The sequence below is a fragment of the Quercus robur genome, chromosome 5 (genome assembly GCF_932294415.1).
Source record: "Quercus robur chromosome 5, dhQueRobu3.1, whole genome shotgun sequence".
In the NCBI taxonomy this organism is placed as follows: Eukaryota; Viridiplantae; Streptophyta; class Magnoliopsida; order Fagales; family Fagaceae; genus Quercus; species Quercus robur.
In genome coordinates this window covers 2,787,356-2,802,117 of record NC_065538.1, presented here as the reverse complement: position 1 = coordinate 2,802,117, position 14,762 = coordinate 2,787,356, and the positions used below count along the sequence as shown (strand labels likewise).

Sequence of the window (14,762 nt, the reverse complement as noted above, 5' to 3'; positions counted from 1 at the left end):
TATTATTATTATTATTATTATTTATTTATTTATGGGTAGAGTTATTGTTAAATGTGACATAAGTTGATAAATTTATCTAATATATGCGATCATGATTTTGTCTGCCCAAAATAAATATGGGCTATTATGTGATGTTGACGTAAATATCATCTTATTTGACTTGTCAAATTCTTAGAGTATTCCTATCAGCACTCTTATAAAAAATGTCATTTTGACACACCAAAAGCCTACTTTATTATTTTACCACATCATTTTACAATATCTCATTTATCACATGTTTTATCTTTCAATTCTATACATTAAAATAATATTTACAACATATTAAAATAATATATTAACTCCTCCCACCACCACCATCATCATCATCAACAACAACAACAACAACGGCACAACCACCACTGTCGTAACAACGGCCACCAACAACCACTACCGTAACAACATCGACAACCACCACCGACACAAACCCACATCCACCAATGCTGACTTAAAAAAAAAAAAAAAAAAAAAAAATCCACAACAACCCACCACATTCACAAACCTTAAAATCCATCCCAAATTAAACAAACCCACAACCTAGCTCCAAAATCTCCTTCCTCACACTCTTCGACAACAGTTTCCTTGACGACCCTGCCGCCGGAGTCCCTCCAGTGCATCCATGAATATCGAATCGGAATCGCCTTCTTCTTCGTACTCACCGGAGTCGGCAAAGATTGAGATGGGGTTATTGTCAATGTGGACGAAGACTCAGTCATTACCAGGTGAGTCGTAAATGGGATCGGATGAAGGTTGTGGAGGTCGGCGGTGAAGGCCATGGACAAGAAAGAGAGAGAGAGATAGTGATAGGGAAAAAAATAAGCAAAAAAAAAAGACATGAGATAAGGAACAGGAGGAGGAAGAAAGAAGAAAAAAGTAAGAGAGAGAAGAAAGAAAAGTAATAAAGAAGAGAGAGGAAATGAATAAATTATTTTTTTAGCACATCTATTTGTACCATCTCAAAGATAGAACGGTACTGTTCACATGTGTCAAAATTTATAAGATTTGAAACACCTCATGAGAAGGGTTTTTTGGTGTTTGGTGTGCCAAATGCCAAATATTTGACATTTGGCATACCTAATGGTAATGCTCTTATGTGAAAAATATAATGAAAAATGTTATAAAAATTGTGGAGTTGGTGCTCAATATAACTACAATTATGAAGTGATCAATATGATAAAGTTACTACCATATGAAATAGTGTTATTAGTAGAGAATCAGTAGAATATTATACCCAATTAAGGAAATTCTGGTATTGTAAAATCAATAACTTTAGAGAATTCGTCAAATATGCTCCGTAAGAGGGATGTGTTGCTTGATGACGGTTACATCAAAAGAAGGTTACAAGAGTATTGTGATTGAAGGAGATGCATGGAATGTAAGTAGAGCCTTTGGGAAATCGAGAAACAACTCCCCATTGGAGTATCAAAACAAGTACGAAGGACATTTTGTATTTAGTTAATTTCTTTGAGTATGTTTCCTTTTCTTTTGTATTAAGAGGGGGCAATATTTCTGCCCACCACTTAGCCCATTGAGCTACCTTTTTTAATTGGATAGGGCTAGTCTCCATCTCCAACCTGTCACCTATGTTAGTTTAGGTTATGGATAGAAATAGTTCCAGGCCCTCTCCAAATTGTATTTCTCTCGTTTTTGTTTTGAATGAAGTATTTATTTAGTATTAAAAATTTTTTTTGAGTTCTACCCATCTTTTTTTCATCCCATTATAACCAAATAAATGCCTTCATTAATAAACTACTATAGCAATTACCCAAACCATGACAATTTTCACAAAATAGTTTATAAATGTCAAGTTGATAAATTGTTAATGGTAGATTATGAAGTGATATTAATGATAGGCCCAAACAAGAACTAATAAAAACCTACCAAGCCATCTTTTGTGAAAAAATGTTATGAAAATCGATGCATTTATAGCACTACTTTTGTAGAATTTCTCATCTTTGATACATGATTTATTATTATTATTATTATTATTATTGGAGAAGGGATATTTGAATCTAGAATCTTATCGGTGGAAGAACTAGACAATGCCAATGTTGAAATATAAGACAATTAACAATTTATTATTTTGATTTGTCTAAGAAAAGTTTTTGATATATTACTTAAGATACAAGAAATAGACTAATAGAATGCTGCTTGTATTGTATACACCTTTCTTCCTTGTCAAAAGATCATAGTCGTATTCACTTTTCAATAATGCACACATTAATTGCTAGGTCACTATTGTTGGTCAAAAACATACATAATATAAAAGAGTATAGAGTAAATCGCTTTTTACTAAATTATGCTGCTAATATTAGAACTTTTTGGATAATGAAAGATAAGGAGAAATAAAAAATCTTTGTTCCTATGCACTTTTCTTTATGTTCTTTCTTTTCACCCAAAATTTGGTACCATACACTTTACATGTGTTACTCCATTTTGATATCAATGTCATGGGAACTAAAAAAAGTTACCATTTTCAATGGGTAAAAAAAAAAAAAAAACCACTAGATTCTAATCAAGTCAATAGAGGTTTGGCCATTGTAACCAAACAGTTAATTTTTCATTTTCTATCACTTATCAATAAAAATTACCAATCTTGTCCATGCAATGTCAAAATTTACCAATCGTTTAGATGGATAATATTTGCATCCTATCCTCCATGATGGCAATATTATCATGATGTTGCAACAACTTGTTGGTCGGTCTTCATTCATATGTCCTCTTCAATATTTCAAAACCTAACTCATTTAATTGTTTCGAGGATTCACAAAACCTATTCATCCATGTTTCAAATTAAGCATTTAAAGAATCATGATATTCAGTAGTTTTAGGAATTAAAGAGCACTGCATTCACAAAACCAAGGGAGTCAGCTACTTTTCAAGTGGCAAACTGAATTGCTAAACAGTCTTTCTAACTTCCAGGCCATGATTGTAAGAAGCTATGAATGTCTTATTCATGTACTGCACAATCTTCTTTATAATGTATAAGTGCCAATGCATAATTCTAATTTTTGTGGTCCACAATAGTAGAAATTTGTAACTGTTTTGCAAAGTTCAATTGGAATGTTTTCCATCACTTCCATTTTTCATTTGATGTTTTTGATGTCGTGTAGGAGGTGAGATTATTCCTCTGATTTTGTCTAGATTGTTTGCGGCTTTAACTCTTTTTTTTTTTTTTTAATTTTTTATAAATAATAATAATTTGATAGTTACAATGAGAAAAATGAGATTTGAACCCTGAATGTCTCCCTTGAAAACACAAAAAGGTGTCAACCAATTAATTTATAAGACTAGCTCTTAGCGGCTTTAATTAAATCATCTATCTAGCACACAAATACACACATAAAAGAGAGAGAGAAGAAGAAGAAGTGCCAATGCCATAATCTTCATCTTAGTTGGTGAAAATACCTACTAAATAATACTAAAATAATAATAATTGTGTTGGTAAATTCATTGGAGAGAGAGAAGAAGAAGAAGTGCCAATGCCATAATCTTCATCTTAGTTGGTGAAAATACCTACTAAATAATACTAAAATAATTATAATTGTGTTGGTAAATTCATTGGTAAGGAATATATAATATAAGTGCCAAAAAGAGGACCCCTAAGAAAGAAAGGGAAAAAAAATATTCTTATTTATAGCAAGAAAAGTAAAATTGAATGTTACTCATATTCTATGTGTACCTACCAAAAGAATAAATTGTGTTGGTAAATTCATGGGTAAAAGAAATTAAGGAATATATAATATAGGTACCAAAAAGAGGACCCCAAAAATAGAGAAAGGGGGAAAAAATACTAATTCATAGAAAAAGTACAATTGAATGTTACTCATATTCTATGTGTACCTACCAAAAGAATAAATTGTGTTGGTAAATTCATAGGTAAAAGAAATTAAGGAATATATAATATAGGTACCAAAAAGAGGACCCCAAAAATAAAGGGGGAAAAAATACTAATTCATAGAAAAAGTACTATTGAATGTTACTCATATTCTATGTGTACCTACCATTCAAGCTCAAATTAAAGCATAAAAGGTCCTAAATCTAACTTTAGATTATCAAACTCACTGATCAGCTACAATACTCTTTTCTTTTAGAGTAGCATTATCTAATCTTTATTTAAACATTATCTATGAAAAGTAATCATATATATTTAGAGAGCCACCAAAAGTGGGCTTCATTATATGCTATTCCAAGTTACCAATTTGCCTCTCACAGCAAAATAGTATAGGAAAAAAAAACACAAAGTATATTTTTTTTTCTTTTTTCCTAGAAAAGTGAAATTCTTACAATGATATTGTCCTCCTTTGTGTCTCTTTCTTACCCAGAAAAGTTGAAATGAAAGAGAATACAAGTCTTCATTACTGGCAAAATTTGCTATTCTTTGGTTGGTGGTTTGGATGTAAGACACTTGTGCAGCAACAACAACAATCCAATTTTTTTTGGTACGTGTCAGTGACATAGATCTTCTTCATCTACTTTCTTCCTCAAAGGGGTTAACATCTTAAACTTTCAATGTGGCCACCAATGGATGAAAATGCATTCCATCTTTGAGTGACTGGCCAAACATGATTAGCTTGGTTGTTGACAAACTTTGCTTAACCAATCCTTGATGAACATGTGTCAAAAAAATGAAGATTGAGCAAAACCCTTTATGAATCATTAAGGCACGTGGGATGTGGCTCTATTTGCCCCTTAAAGTCCACCTATTTTACTTATCTAAATTGGTAATTATGATATGATTATTATCATTTGATTGGGATTATAATTGAGAAGAAAATATGAGAAATCCATAACTTTTAGATGGATTTAAGGTTAACCCAAAAGTATTATTTAAAGAAAAAAAAAAAAAAAGACTTTCTTTTTTATCATGAGAATCAAAAGCAAAATGGAGGAGGATTTTGATATACACATGGTTTGTGAGCCCACTATAAAAGATCCACCAACACCTTCACCTGACAATACTTGTTTTTGTGGCCCTTGAGCCATTGAGTGTAATTTTAACGGTTGGACCATAGAAAATCATTTATATATCTAAGGGTCTTAATTGCATGATGGGTGGACTTCTTTTCGCCTTTCGACAATCAGCCTTATATTTCAATTTTAAGGGGAGCCCACCACTTGAAGAATAGGTGGGGCACTTCACACATGTATGGGATTGACTATAGAGAATGGCTATGCTTGTTTTCATCGTCAGCGTACAAACTCGTAACTCAACTAACACGTTTTGATATTTTTAACCGAATGTTTAGATTGTTTGAAAAATTTATACATAAAAAATAAAATTGAAAAAAAATTTGAGCTCAAAAGAAAAGTGCAGATTTGACACTGCTATATCAAACAGGCACAGTCCCGAATGAGTGGATGTCCAAATGATATACTCTTTTGTCTTTGCTGCAGAACATCCAGCAACTAAGGGTTGTGGAAGATGTGTTTTTTTCTTCTAGATGGACATTGCTATATAGTCGGTAAGCTGTTGTGAATTGCTGACCAAACAAAGTGTCTGATACACTTTTTTTTTTTTGGACACTTTAAGGTCCATATCCTTTCGGCACTCATTTGCCTGAGGTGGTTGTTTGGTAGAATGCTTAGTCAGACAATTTAGCTTGTCGTTTGTATTATTTCTTGTTTCATCAATCTTCTCTCCCATGTTTCTTTTTCTTCACTGTTCAACCACAGATTAAAAAAAGGTATATATTACCAATACAATTGCATGTTCGATAGTATTATATAGCATGAATAATTGGGTTTAAACATAACAAAAGTGCCATATAAATACCATGTGAAGTTTGCAGATTCGATTATTAAGAGCAACCAATACATATATGTCAATACCATGTGAAGTGGGCTCGTTCATTACAGTTATTGAAAGCAATTACTTCATACAAAGAAAGTGATTGGACAGAACTGCGTATAATTCTTCCCTTGAATGACCTTTTCTAATGGCTGTGTCACTCTTTCTTATTCTGGCTCATCTTAACACTTATATAGAAAACAAGTGGTTCAGTAACTCCTAGGAAGGAAACTAATGAAATACAATGCTTGAATTGTTCCACTTTGTATCATGGCTGATGTCCAAATAAAAAGTACACATTCTTAGGTGCTGTTCTTTACTTTTTTTTCTTGGCTTATTTACAAATATAGAACCATATAGCGTATTAGCTTGTTGCCAATGCGCTTTTAATTGAGAAATTTAGAGTATCGATACCTAAGTTTTGATTAATAAAAAATTATGTTACCTTATAGCATTCATGATTAATGCAACACAATTGGACGCAGATATGAAGAGTAGATAGTAAGACTAAAAGTAACAATGTGTTTATTCTGCAAATATTGTCTGGAAAAGTCAAAATCAGATGAGATCTCATTTTAGAATCCGATCAAACTGATGTAAAGATAAACAACAGCTTTTGTTGCTTCTACAATTCAACCATATTGTCAGATGTTCAGGGAGATTTTATTAGCTTTTGAGCCCATCAGCCCCACTCTCTTTAGTAGCATGAAAAATGGAAGCACTGATATCCACTATGGGAGCACATTCAAATTATTCAATGATTCTGACTGAAAGCGAAATAGTGTAATTTTAATTTTGAGTTTTGGGCAACATATATGTAGCATTGCCGACCACATGTATAGCTAACAAAGGCCAAGATGCTTGTGCTTGCAGTGAAGTTATTTTCACATTTATATAGGGAGTGCCTGATGATCAAAACTTCACCTGCAAGATTCATTGATGTCTGGATCTTCTTTATTCCCTTTGCAGCTGATTAATGATTATCTTACTCTCTAGAATTGGATGCCATTTTTGTGTGGTTACGGATTAGAAATTAAATGTGTTGGATTCTCCTTGAAATGGCTGGCTCTTTCTGCCCTGAAGATGATATGGAAATAAAATGAACTTTGCTTAAGTTGATCATCGCATTCTATATGAAGAGATATAATTTTGAAGCAGTTCACAGAATGCTTCTGGAGAAGCTCCTGCACTGGTTTGCAATTTAAATGTTCAATGTGCCAGGTTCATTTAGCAGGCTCAGATGTGAGAAAGCTAGGTTCTAGTTTAAACATACACATTCACCCTTCGATGTGACTTCCTTAACCTGCATCTCTGTTTCTAGATCTCAGCATCTTCCTACATTTTTGCTAAATGACATCTTATGGTTCTTTTTATGCTAATGTGAGGGTTTTGCCAGTCATACTGGGCATTGAACTATTGGCTTCCACCTAGCAAATCAATAATTCTCAGTTTGCCCATTAGAATCTTGCCTGAATCATAGTTATGCTGAGAGCAAAGAGTGAACTCTTCTTTCAACCCTGCAGACTGGTTTTAGCAGAGAATTGCTCCTCTTGCCCCTTGGATAGTATCTAAAACTCTAAAGCACTGGAAACAATTAATCTGTTCAGAGAAGCCAATATCAATTCGGTATTTACTTGAACTAATAAGTTTTATGGTATAGCAAACTACATCAATGCGCAGAATTGCTCCATTTTCATATCATCTCAGAAAAAAGGCCTTTAAGCTCTTCTTGAATGCATAGAATTGCCATAGATATCACATGAAGATGTCATTGAAAAGATAATGCATGATGTTCCACCAAGTAAAGAGCTTCTCCTGTCAGATAGCTCATTTCTATTTTTTATACATACAATGTAACAGTAGGATTATGGTAAAGAATCAAGTTCTTCAACCATATCTTCTACCAATTCTTTTTTTTTTTTTTTTTTTTTTTTACCATATAAATTCCCAGAACCAAATAAGCTGTTCTGTAACAATCACAAAAGATAAATTACATTCATAACAGGAAACTGCATGAAGCAAAACCCAAATTTCATACCGTACCATCTCAAAAAATGGACTTTAAGCAAAGCTCATTGAAAAAGCAGGAGCATGACATTCAAATTAATAGCTAGCAAACATAGGATTTCAGAGAGACTGTATTATATAGACCATTAAATCAATAGGTTTAAGCTGCACATTTCTAAGGGTAGAATAATTAACAACTGAAGGCAAAGAAAAATTGACAACTGATGTCACATTCTACTGTAATTTAAGCATCTAATCAGTCTATTCCACCAAATTAACAAAGTTACAACTCTGATGAAACTAAGACTCAATAAACTTACACTTGCACACACACATAAATACTACCACTACAGATCCTTCTCACCAATGGGTCTATCTTCACTCATCAGAAAAACACATAAAATCCTAAAACACCAAATCTAAAACCCTAGTTACTATCATCACTATTATTGTTATTGTTATTACTATGATGATTACTAGCATTCCCAACACCACCACCGCCACCACCACCTCTCTTCCCACCACCACTATGCTTCAACTGCGAAATCTCCAACTGGGTCTTCATAAAAAACTGCATCCTCTGCAACTCCAACTCCTTAGCAAACTTCATCCTCTGCTTCTCCATCTCCACCACCTGCTGCAGCTTCGCGCTCTCAGCTTGCTCATACGCCTCCCCAAACCTCAATATCGCCTGAGTCAATTCCCTCACTGCATTCCCCCACCCCCCTCCTCCTCCTCCTCCTCCTCCTCCTCTTTCCTTCCTCTCCACATTCCCCCCTCCTCTCCCACCCATCACCATCAGCCTAGGCCGCTTTCTCTCCGTCCTTGTCATCACTGGGGGCGGTAAACTATCCATTGAATCCCTCTCCTCCGCCTCCAATTCAGAGTCTGAATCCGTCTCCACCCCGCCCCGCTTCTTAAACATTTGAAACCTCTGCCCAACACCACCACCACTACCACTCCCACTCCCACTACCACCACTATTTCTCAACACCAATTCCAACTTCTTCTGCTTAGTATTACTATTACTGTTACTCAATTGTTTATTAAACATCTGACTATTACTATACTGACTCGCCGCTGCGGCTGCGGCGGCGGCCGCCGAGGACCGATTACCGACCGGAATTCCCACCGGCACTTTCGGGAGCGTGGCGAGCGGAATTTTGGCCGTGGGACCGATCAAATGATCCAATTTCTCGAAAAAAGGCCACTTGCTCGGTCCGCCGCCGGAGGCGATCCTCGCCTTCTCGAGCTTGTACTTCTTCTTCACCGTATCGATCCGATTCTTGCACTGAATATCGGTTTTCGGAGTCTTCCGATAGTCTTCTCTGCTGCTCACGATATCGGCGACCTCTTTCCAGTGCTTCTGCTTCAAATTCCCTCTGCTCAGTTGAAGGTACCGCTCTCCCCACGCGTCGATCAGCACCGCCGTCGCGCCTTCGCTCCAGCAATCCTCTCTCCCGCCTCCTCCTCCGCCGGATCCTCCGGCTCCGGAACCGGCGGATCGAGGCTGTTGAATCGGAAGAGCTAGGGTTAGCGTGTTGTTGTTGTTGTTGTTGCTGTGGTGGTGGTGGTGGTGGTGAGATTGCTGCGGAGGCAGCGCTTGCGGCGGAGCCGAAGCTACCGTCACCGTTATCCGACCGTTCGTCGGCGGTCGCGGCGGAGTAGACGACGCCGGAGATTCCGAATCCGGCGATCGCTGCGGCGAGTGGATCTCCTCGTCCTCTTCCATCTCTTCCTCCAGTTCCTCCTCCTCCACCTCCACCTCCGCTTGCTTAACGTGCGCCGTCCTGTCCAGCTAAAGTGCGCCTCTGCGCTCCTCACTAACGTTCACCAGATCTCTGTCTAAGGAGGCCGCGCTAAAGTGCGCCGGTGAGCGCAGGACACGTATGAATATATGTAGAGGAAAGAAAGGAAGGAAAGGACAATTACGATCGTAACTAACGTGCGCCGGTGAGCGCAGAATAAGGCGATCTGAGAAAAAAAAAGAGGCTCTCTCAGAGAGAAAGAGAGAGAGAGAGAGAGATTAGGGTTTGTTTGGGTGATGTGTTTGATTTTTTTTTAGAGTGATCGATCGGCGAATATAATGACTGACTTGACTGACTGACTGACTTTTTATAATTTCAGTGTTTTTTTTTTTTGGTTTGTTTGTTTTATTGACGGGAAAAAAATTAAAAAGTTAACGGCGTCGGAGGAGGACGGGTGAGGTGGCAAGACGTTATTGGTTGAAGCGAGGAAACTCCGTCACCGGTCGTTGATGATGACGATGATGATAAAAAAAAAAATCAGAGATGTTAAAGCCGGCTCGGGTTTGGTTTTTTGGTTTGGTAGGTACAAGAAAAAGAACCGTGTTGTGTGTTTGTTTGTCTTTATTTGTGGTCGGTCAATTTGACGGAAAAAGCCAACCTGCTTCTTCGAAATTACCGAACCCAATTTCCATTTGGGTTTCCCGGTTTCCGGTGCCTCCTGCTGCTGCATTTTTAAGCTCAATCCTAACATTTGGTGTATTTAAGTGTTTACAATAAAAAAATAGGGAAAAGAAAAGGTGTTTTTATGATGTTGATGCTTTGCACCTAAGGTGTCGGCCTACAATATTGATAGTTATGTGTATATATATATAGTGGTTCGTTTGTCAAAAAGAAAATTAGAAACTTGAAAAAGTGTCTTTGTATATTGATTGTATTAAATAATACTATTCATTATTATCATTACTTGAGTTTGAACAGTTTTATTTGGAGTTGGTACTTGAATGGAACTTTTGCAAGGTTTTGAATTGATGTAGATTTTTTTGAGCTTCAGCTATCCTCACAAGTCACACAACTCATTTGAATTACCTTTTAATCCCCCCCCCCCCCCCAAAAAAAAAAATCACTAAAAATACCTTTTTTTTTATATCATAGATCCGGTTAATGTATACTCTTAGCATTTATTTTAGAAAATTTTATATGAAAAATTGAAAAAAATTAGTCACTTTTTCATTAAAATTTTTCTAAAATGGTTCACTAATATGGACAAAACTTAGGTATAATACTTTAAGTGTTGTTCTTTAAGTTCCTCACTTAAGATTGAGTCATGTAGTTACTTAACTAAAAAATACACTTCCATCCCATGAGAAAAATTCTACATGGCAGAATCTTAAGAAGGGAATCTAAAAAACAGCATCTAAGTACTGTACCTAAGTCTTGCTCTATTAACATGTGCTTAGTAAACCCCTATAGGCTATATCATATTGATAAAAGTCATATAGCTGAATTAACACCTCTTTATGCACAAAGTATTTGAAATCTAGGAGGAATAGGAAATTTATCCTAACGTTTCAATTAGAAACACCAATAATTACATAACTTATTTATAACAATTTTGTGTGTTAATATTACTGTAGGGGTATTGGGCCCAAAGCCTAAGTCGAGAACTATAGACCGTCTGAAAATAGGGAAACGTTACCAAAGGAGCCCGTATTAGTAAATGTCAAAGTCATTTAGGGACATAATGACACAAGAAGGCGTGCCGAGGACTAATTCCACCTCGGATAAACCAAGTCGAGGTCCGAACAGGCGGTTTGCCGTTCAGAAAGACGTTTCCAAAAGTCCTGCAGGCACAGATAAGCATGGCAAAAACAAAACACAGAGGGGAGTCTTGAAATATCTAGAGAGAAAACTACTACCACCGTATTAAAGACTTTGTAGCTAACATCCTAACTGCATTAATGTGAAGAAAACCCCTGAACATGACTATATTGGCTTGTGCATTGACTAGAAGGGGTGTCCGATGGGACAGACACTCAAATAGAAGCTTGGATGATCAATAAGTGGAAGGCCAAGATTGTTGAAAAGGAGCTCTATAATGGCAGAGATATACCATGAATAGGGGATCAAAAAAATTATAAAAGAAACATTGTAGCAACGTAGAATCAAACTTGTAACATCACCCAAGAACATTGAATAAGAATCATTGTCCTCGGACTTCGTTGATGACATATTTTCTTTAGTTAACACTTGTGCATTCATCATTCTTTTGTCACCCAACCTACCTAATTTGTTGTTCGGTTACTTAAAGCCCAGTTTTCTAACCCTTTCTCTACAAATTCACTGTTTTGGGCTTTTTGGGCCTAAGTCCATTCACATCTTGAACTGAGACGCCAAAATCTGGCCCTTACAATTATTTATATAAATTCACAAGCAGTACTGTTTTAGAAAAAAAATAAAAAATAAAATCACAAACCAATTTTTCTATATAATTTCAAGGGTTATGTTAATGCCTTAATGGGCACGGTAGAGTACTCGTTAACAATTTTTTAAAAATTTTTTAATTTTTTTTTTTGGGTATTTTTTTGACCTTTTTGTAGTATATATATATTTTTTTACACCTTAGTGATAGTTAACATTTCTCTAATTTCAAAACACACCTATAACATCATTCTCAGATGTCAAATACATGAGGGTGACAAAAGTCATTGGTGGGTGAGTTTCACAAAAACTAAGAAAAAGTAGAAAAACACATTTCTTTCAAGCAAGCGTGTTTGAACTTTGAACTTTGAACTGAAGTTGTTTCTATGAGAAGACATCAAATCAAAGCGCGCGTGTTCGCAAAGGCAGGCATGCCACCACTTCACGAGTTGTACTTATTTTTAAGTTGTACACTGATTGATTGTTTCCTTTAAGCTTTTACGGTAACAGTTGGTCTTCGGCGGTAACCCAAAAAGGCTAGTGACCGTCGGGTGATACTATCGAGATCGTACCCGACAGGTGTCGGTGGCAAAAGACCGGGAGCGGGACTCACGTTACTTGAAAAACGGGGTGATTGACATTCCGTTGCCGGTAATTTACAACTTCCTTCAATGACTGACGGCTGCCCAATTTATACGGCAGTGTTGTGTACGTATCATATGGATTGTCACCTAACTTTTTATTTTTCATATGACAAGTTTGGATTATACATAACACTCATGGTTCAAGCACATTTATTCTCAAATCAATTTATAATTAATACCATTTTTATGGTGCATTATGTATAATAACTTAGCAATTTTAATAATTTTTTAATTTTGTGTCCCTTAACTTAGGGTGCAAATGTTGGATTTAGTGTTCTGTGCGTTAGACTTATCGAGATGTTGATATGCGACAATTATTTGACATGTGATCAAGTTGTTTATTCTTACAAATTTATTGTAAGAAAAGTCAGGATTACAAAATTTTTCATAACTTTTTGTCATAACTGTAATTTGACAAAGTGTGATTAGTAAAGAAAAAATAATGGGTTTATGTAAAAGTGATAGTTAACCACTCATAATCTACTATGTTAGAATTGTGAGAAAAAAGTAGTGAAATTATTTGTGGTCCTAGAACTACACTTTATTATATTAGCAATCAACTCTTCCATTTGTTTTGAAATAAAACAAACTACTCCATGTTTTATGGGAAAGATGGAACTTTTCATTAATTTAATTGAGACGTGTGTAATGTCATTACTTTCAGAAAAGTGAAGATCCTTTCCTTTTACACTAGATAAAATAAATTCTAAATTAAAATTTGAGGAATTTTCCAATTGATGCAACAACTTGTACAAATTCATAAAATTCGTGCTGCTACTGTACTTATGGTATGAAGCAATTGAATTCAAGACCATGATGTACTGGTGTTTTTGGGTTTGGTAGAATTAGATTAACCTCTGTTTATCATATATATATCTATAGAAAGAATTAGATTAACCTCTCAGTTAGGGTCAGACATTGGAGCATTAATTGGTAATATTGGTGATATAAAGGTTGGATAAATTCTATAGGATATAATAGTTGGTCCAAGCTCAATTACGGTTCATGAATGAGTTAAACTTACAAGAACCGAATCCTTGATGGTGATTGGTGCCTGTTTGCTAATTTTTATTTATTATCTTCTTTTACAATAAATGAAACCCACCCACCTTTTTTTTAATTGGCAAGTTACACATGCTCTTGATAGATCTTGAACCCTGTTGAGGCCTAAAAAAATCACAATAAAATAAGCCCAAGAAAGGATAAGCTAAGCCCAAGAAAGAGTGAGTTAAGCCCAGAAGAAAAAAGACCAAGTCCAAAGGGATTATACAAAAGGCCCTGAGGATCCCGAAGCCCAGAAAAGGAAAAGCAACCAAAAAAGAAAAAGAGAGAACATCACAGCAAAGTATAAGACGCAAGGATCCTCGGGCACCATCAATGAGCGCGAAGAAAAAAGAAGACCAGGACAGATCGATAGAAAGAAAAACAAGAAAAAAACAAAAGGACGCAAGCGACCCTTCATGGCACAGACAGAAAAGGCGTCGGGGAACCAAAACAAGGAAGAAGAATGTTAACAAAACGATTTCAAAAGAGCAGAACAGGATTCCGCCCAAATAGGAAAGAAACGGAGAAGTAAAAGACACCAGAAGTGAGGATGCCGAGAAGGGCATACCTCAGCACATCCCAAAGAGGATGGCCAACCAGAAGCTTTCGAAGGAATCAGAACCAAGAGAAGGAAAGAATGAGAGAAAACGGAAAAGGGGACTTACCGAGATGATGAGGACAGAACATACTCTGTTTACAAAAGACCAAAACAGGGGAACCAACGGTTTCCCCAAGATGCCCAGAAAACTCCACTATAAAAGGAGAGGATGGGTTGTGAAGAAGGGCAGCGAGAAAAAAGGGAAAGAAACACAATAGAAAGAAGAGATTCTCTAGAAAATTATCAGAAAGTTTAGGCAGAAAGAAAATACCAAGGGAAAACAAATACTGCTTCCCGATATCCTGTAAAAGCAACTATGGCACATACTCGGATCCAACGAGAATCAAACTTCGCAAGTTTTGAAGGCTGAAATAGCCATTCAAGGCTGCAATTTTTAAGCTTGATTGGACCTTGTATCACGTCCTAGTAAGCTTGCTGTGATCGAATAGATAATGCTTTAATTAAATATTGTTCCC

The 14,762-nt window shown here is 36.0% G+C and overlaps 1 protein-coding gene across 1 annotated transcript; it reads right to left on the bottom strand.

The window, feature by feature from the left end:
• Positions 1-8,066: 8,066 nt before the first annotated feature.
• LOC126724824 (trihelix transcription factor ASIL2) lies at positions 8,067-10,415 on the bottom strand. The gene has a single exon (XM_050429215.1). The coding sequence runs from the start codon at positions 9,564-9,566 to the stop codon at positions 8,262-8,264; it is 1,305 nt and encodes a 434-aa protein (XP_050285172.1). The 5' UTR covers positions 9,567-10,415; the 3' UTR covers positions 8,067-8,261.
• Positions 10,416-14,762: the final 4,347 nt, after the last annotated feature.

What these genes read in the sequence shown, in the direction of transcription:
- LOC126724824 (XM_050429215.1), bottom strand. Translation starts at nt 9,566, where the DNA reads ATGGAAGAGGACGAGGAGATCCACTCGCCGCAGCGATCGCCGGATTCG.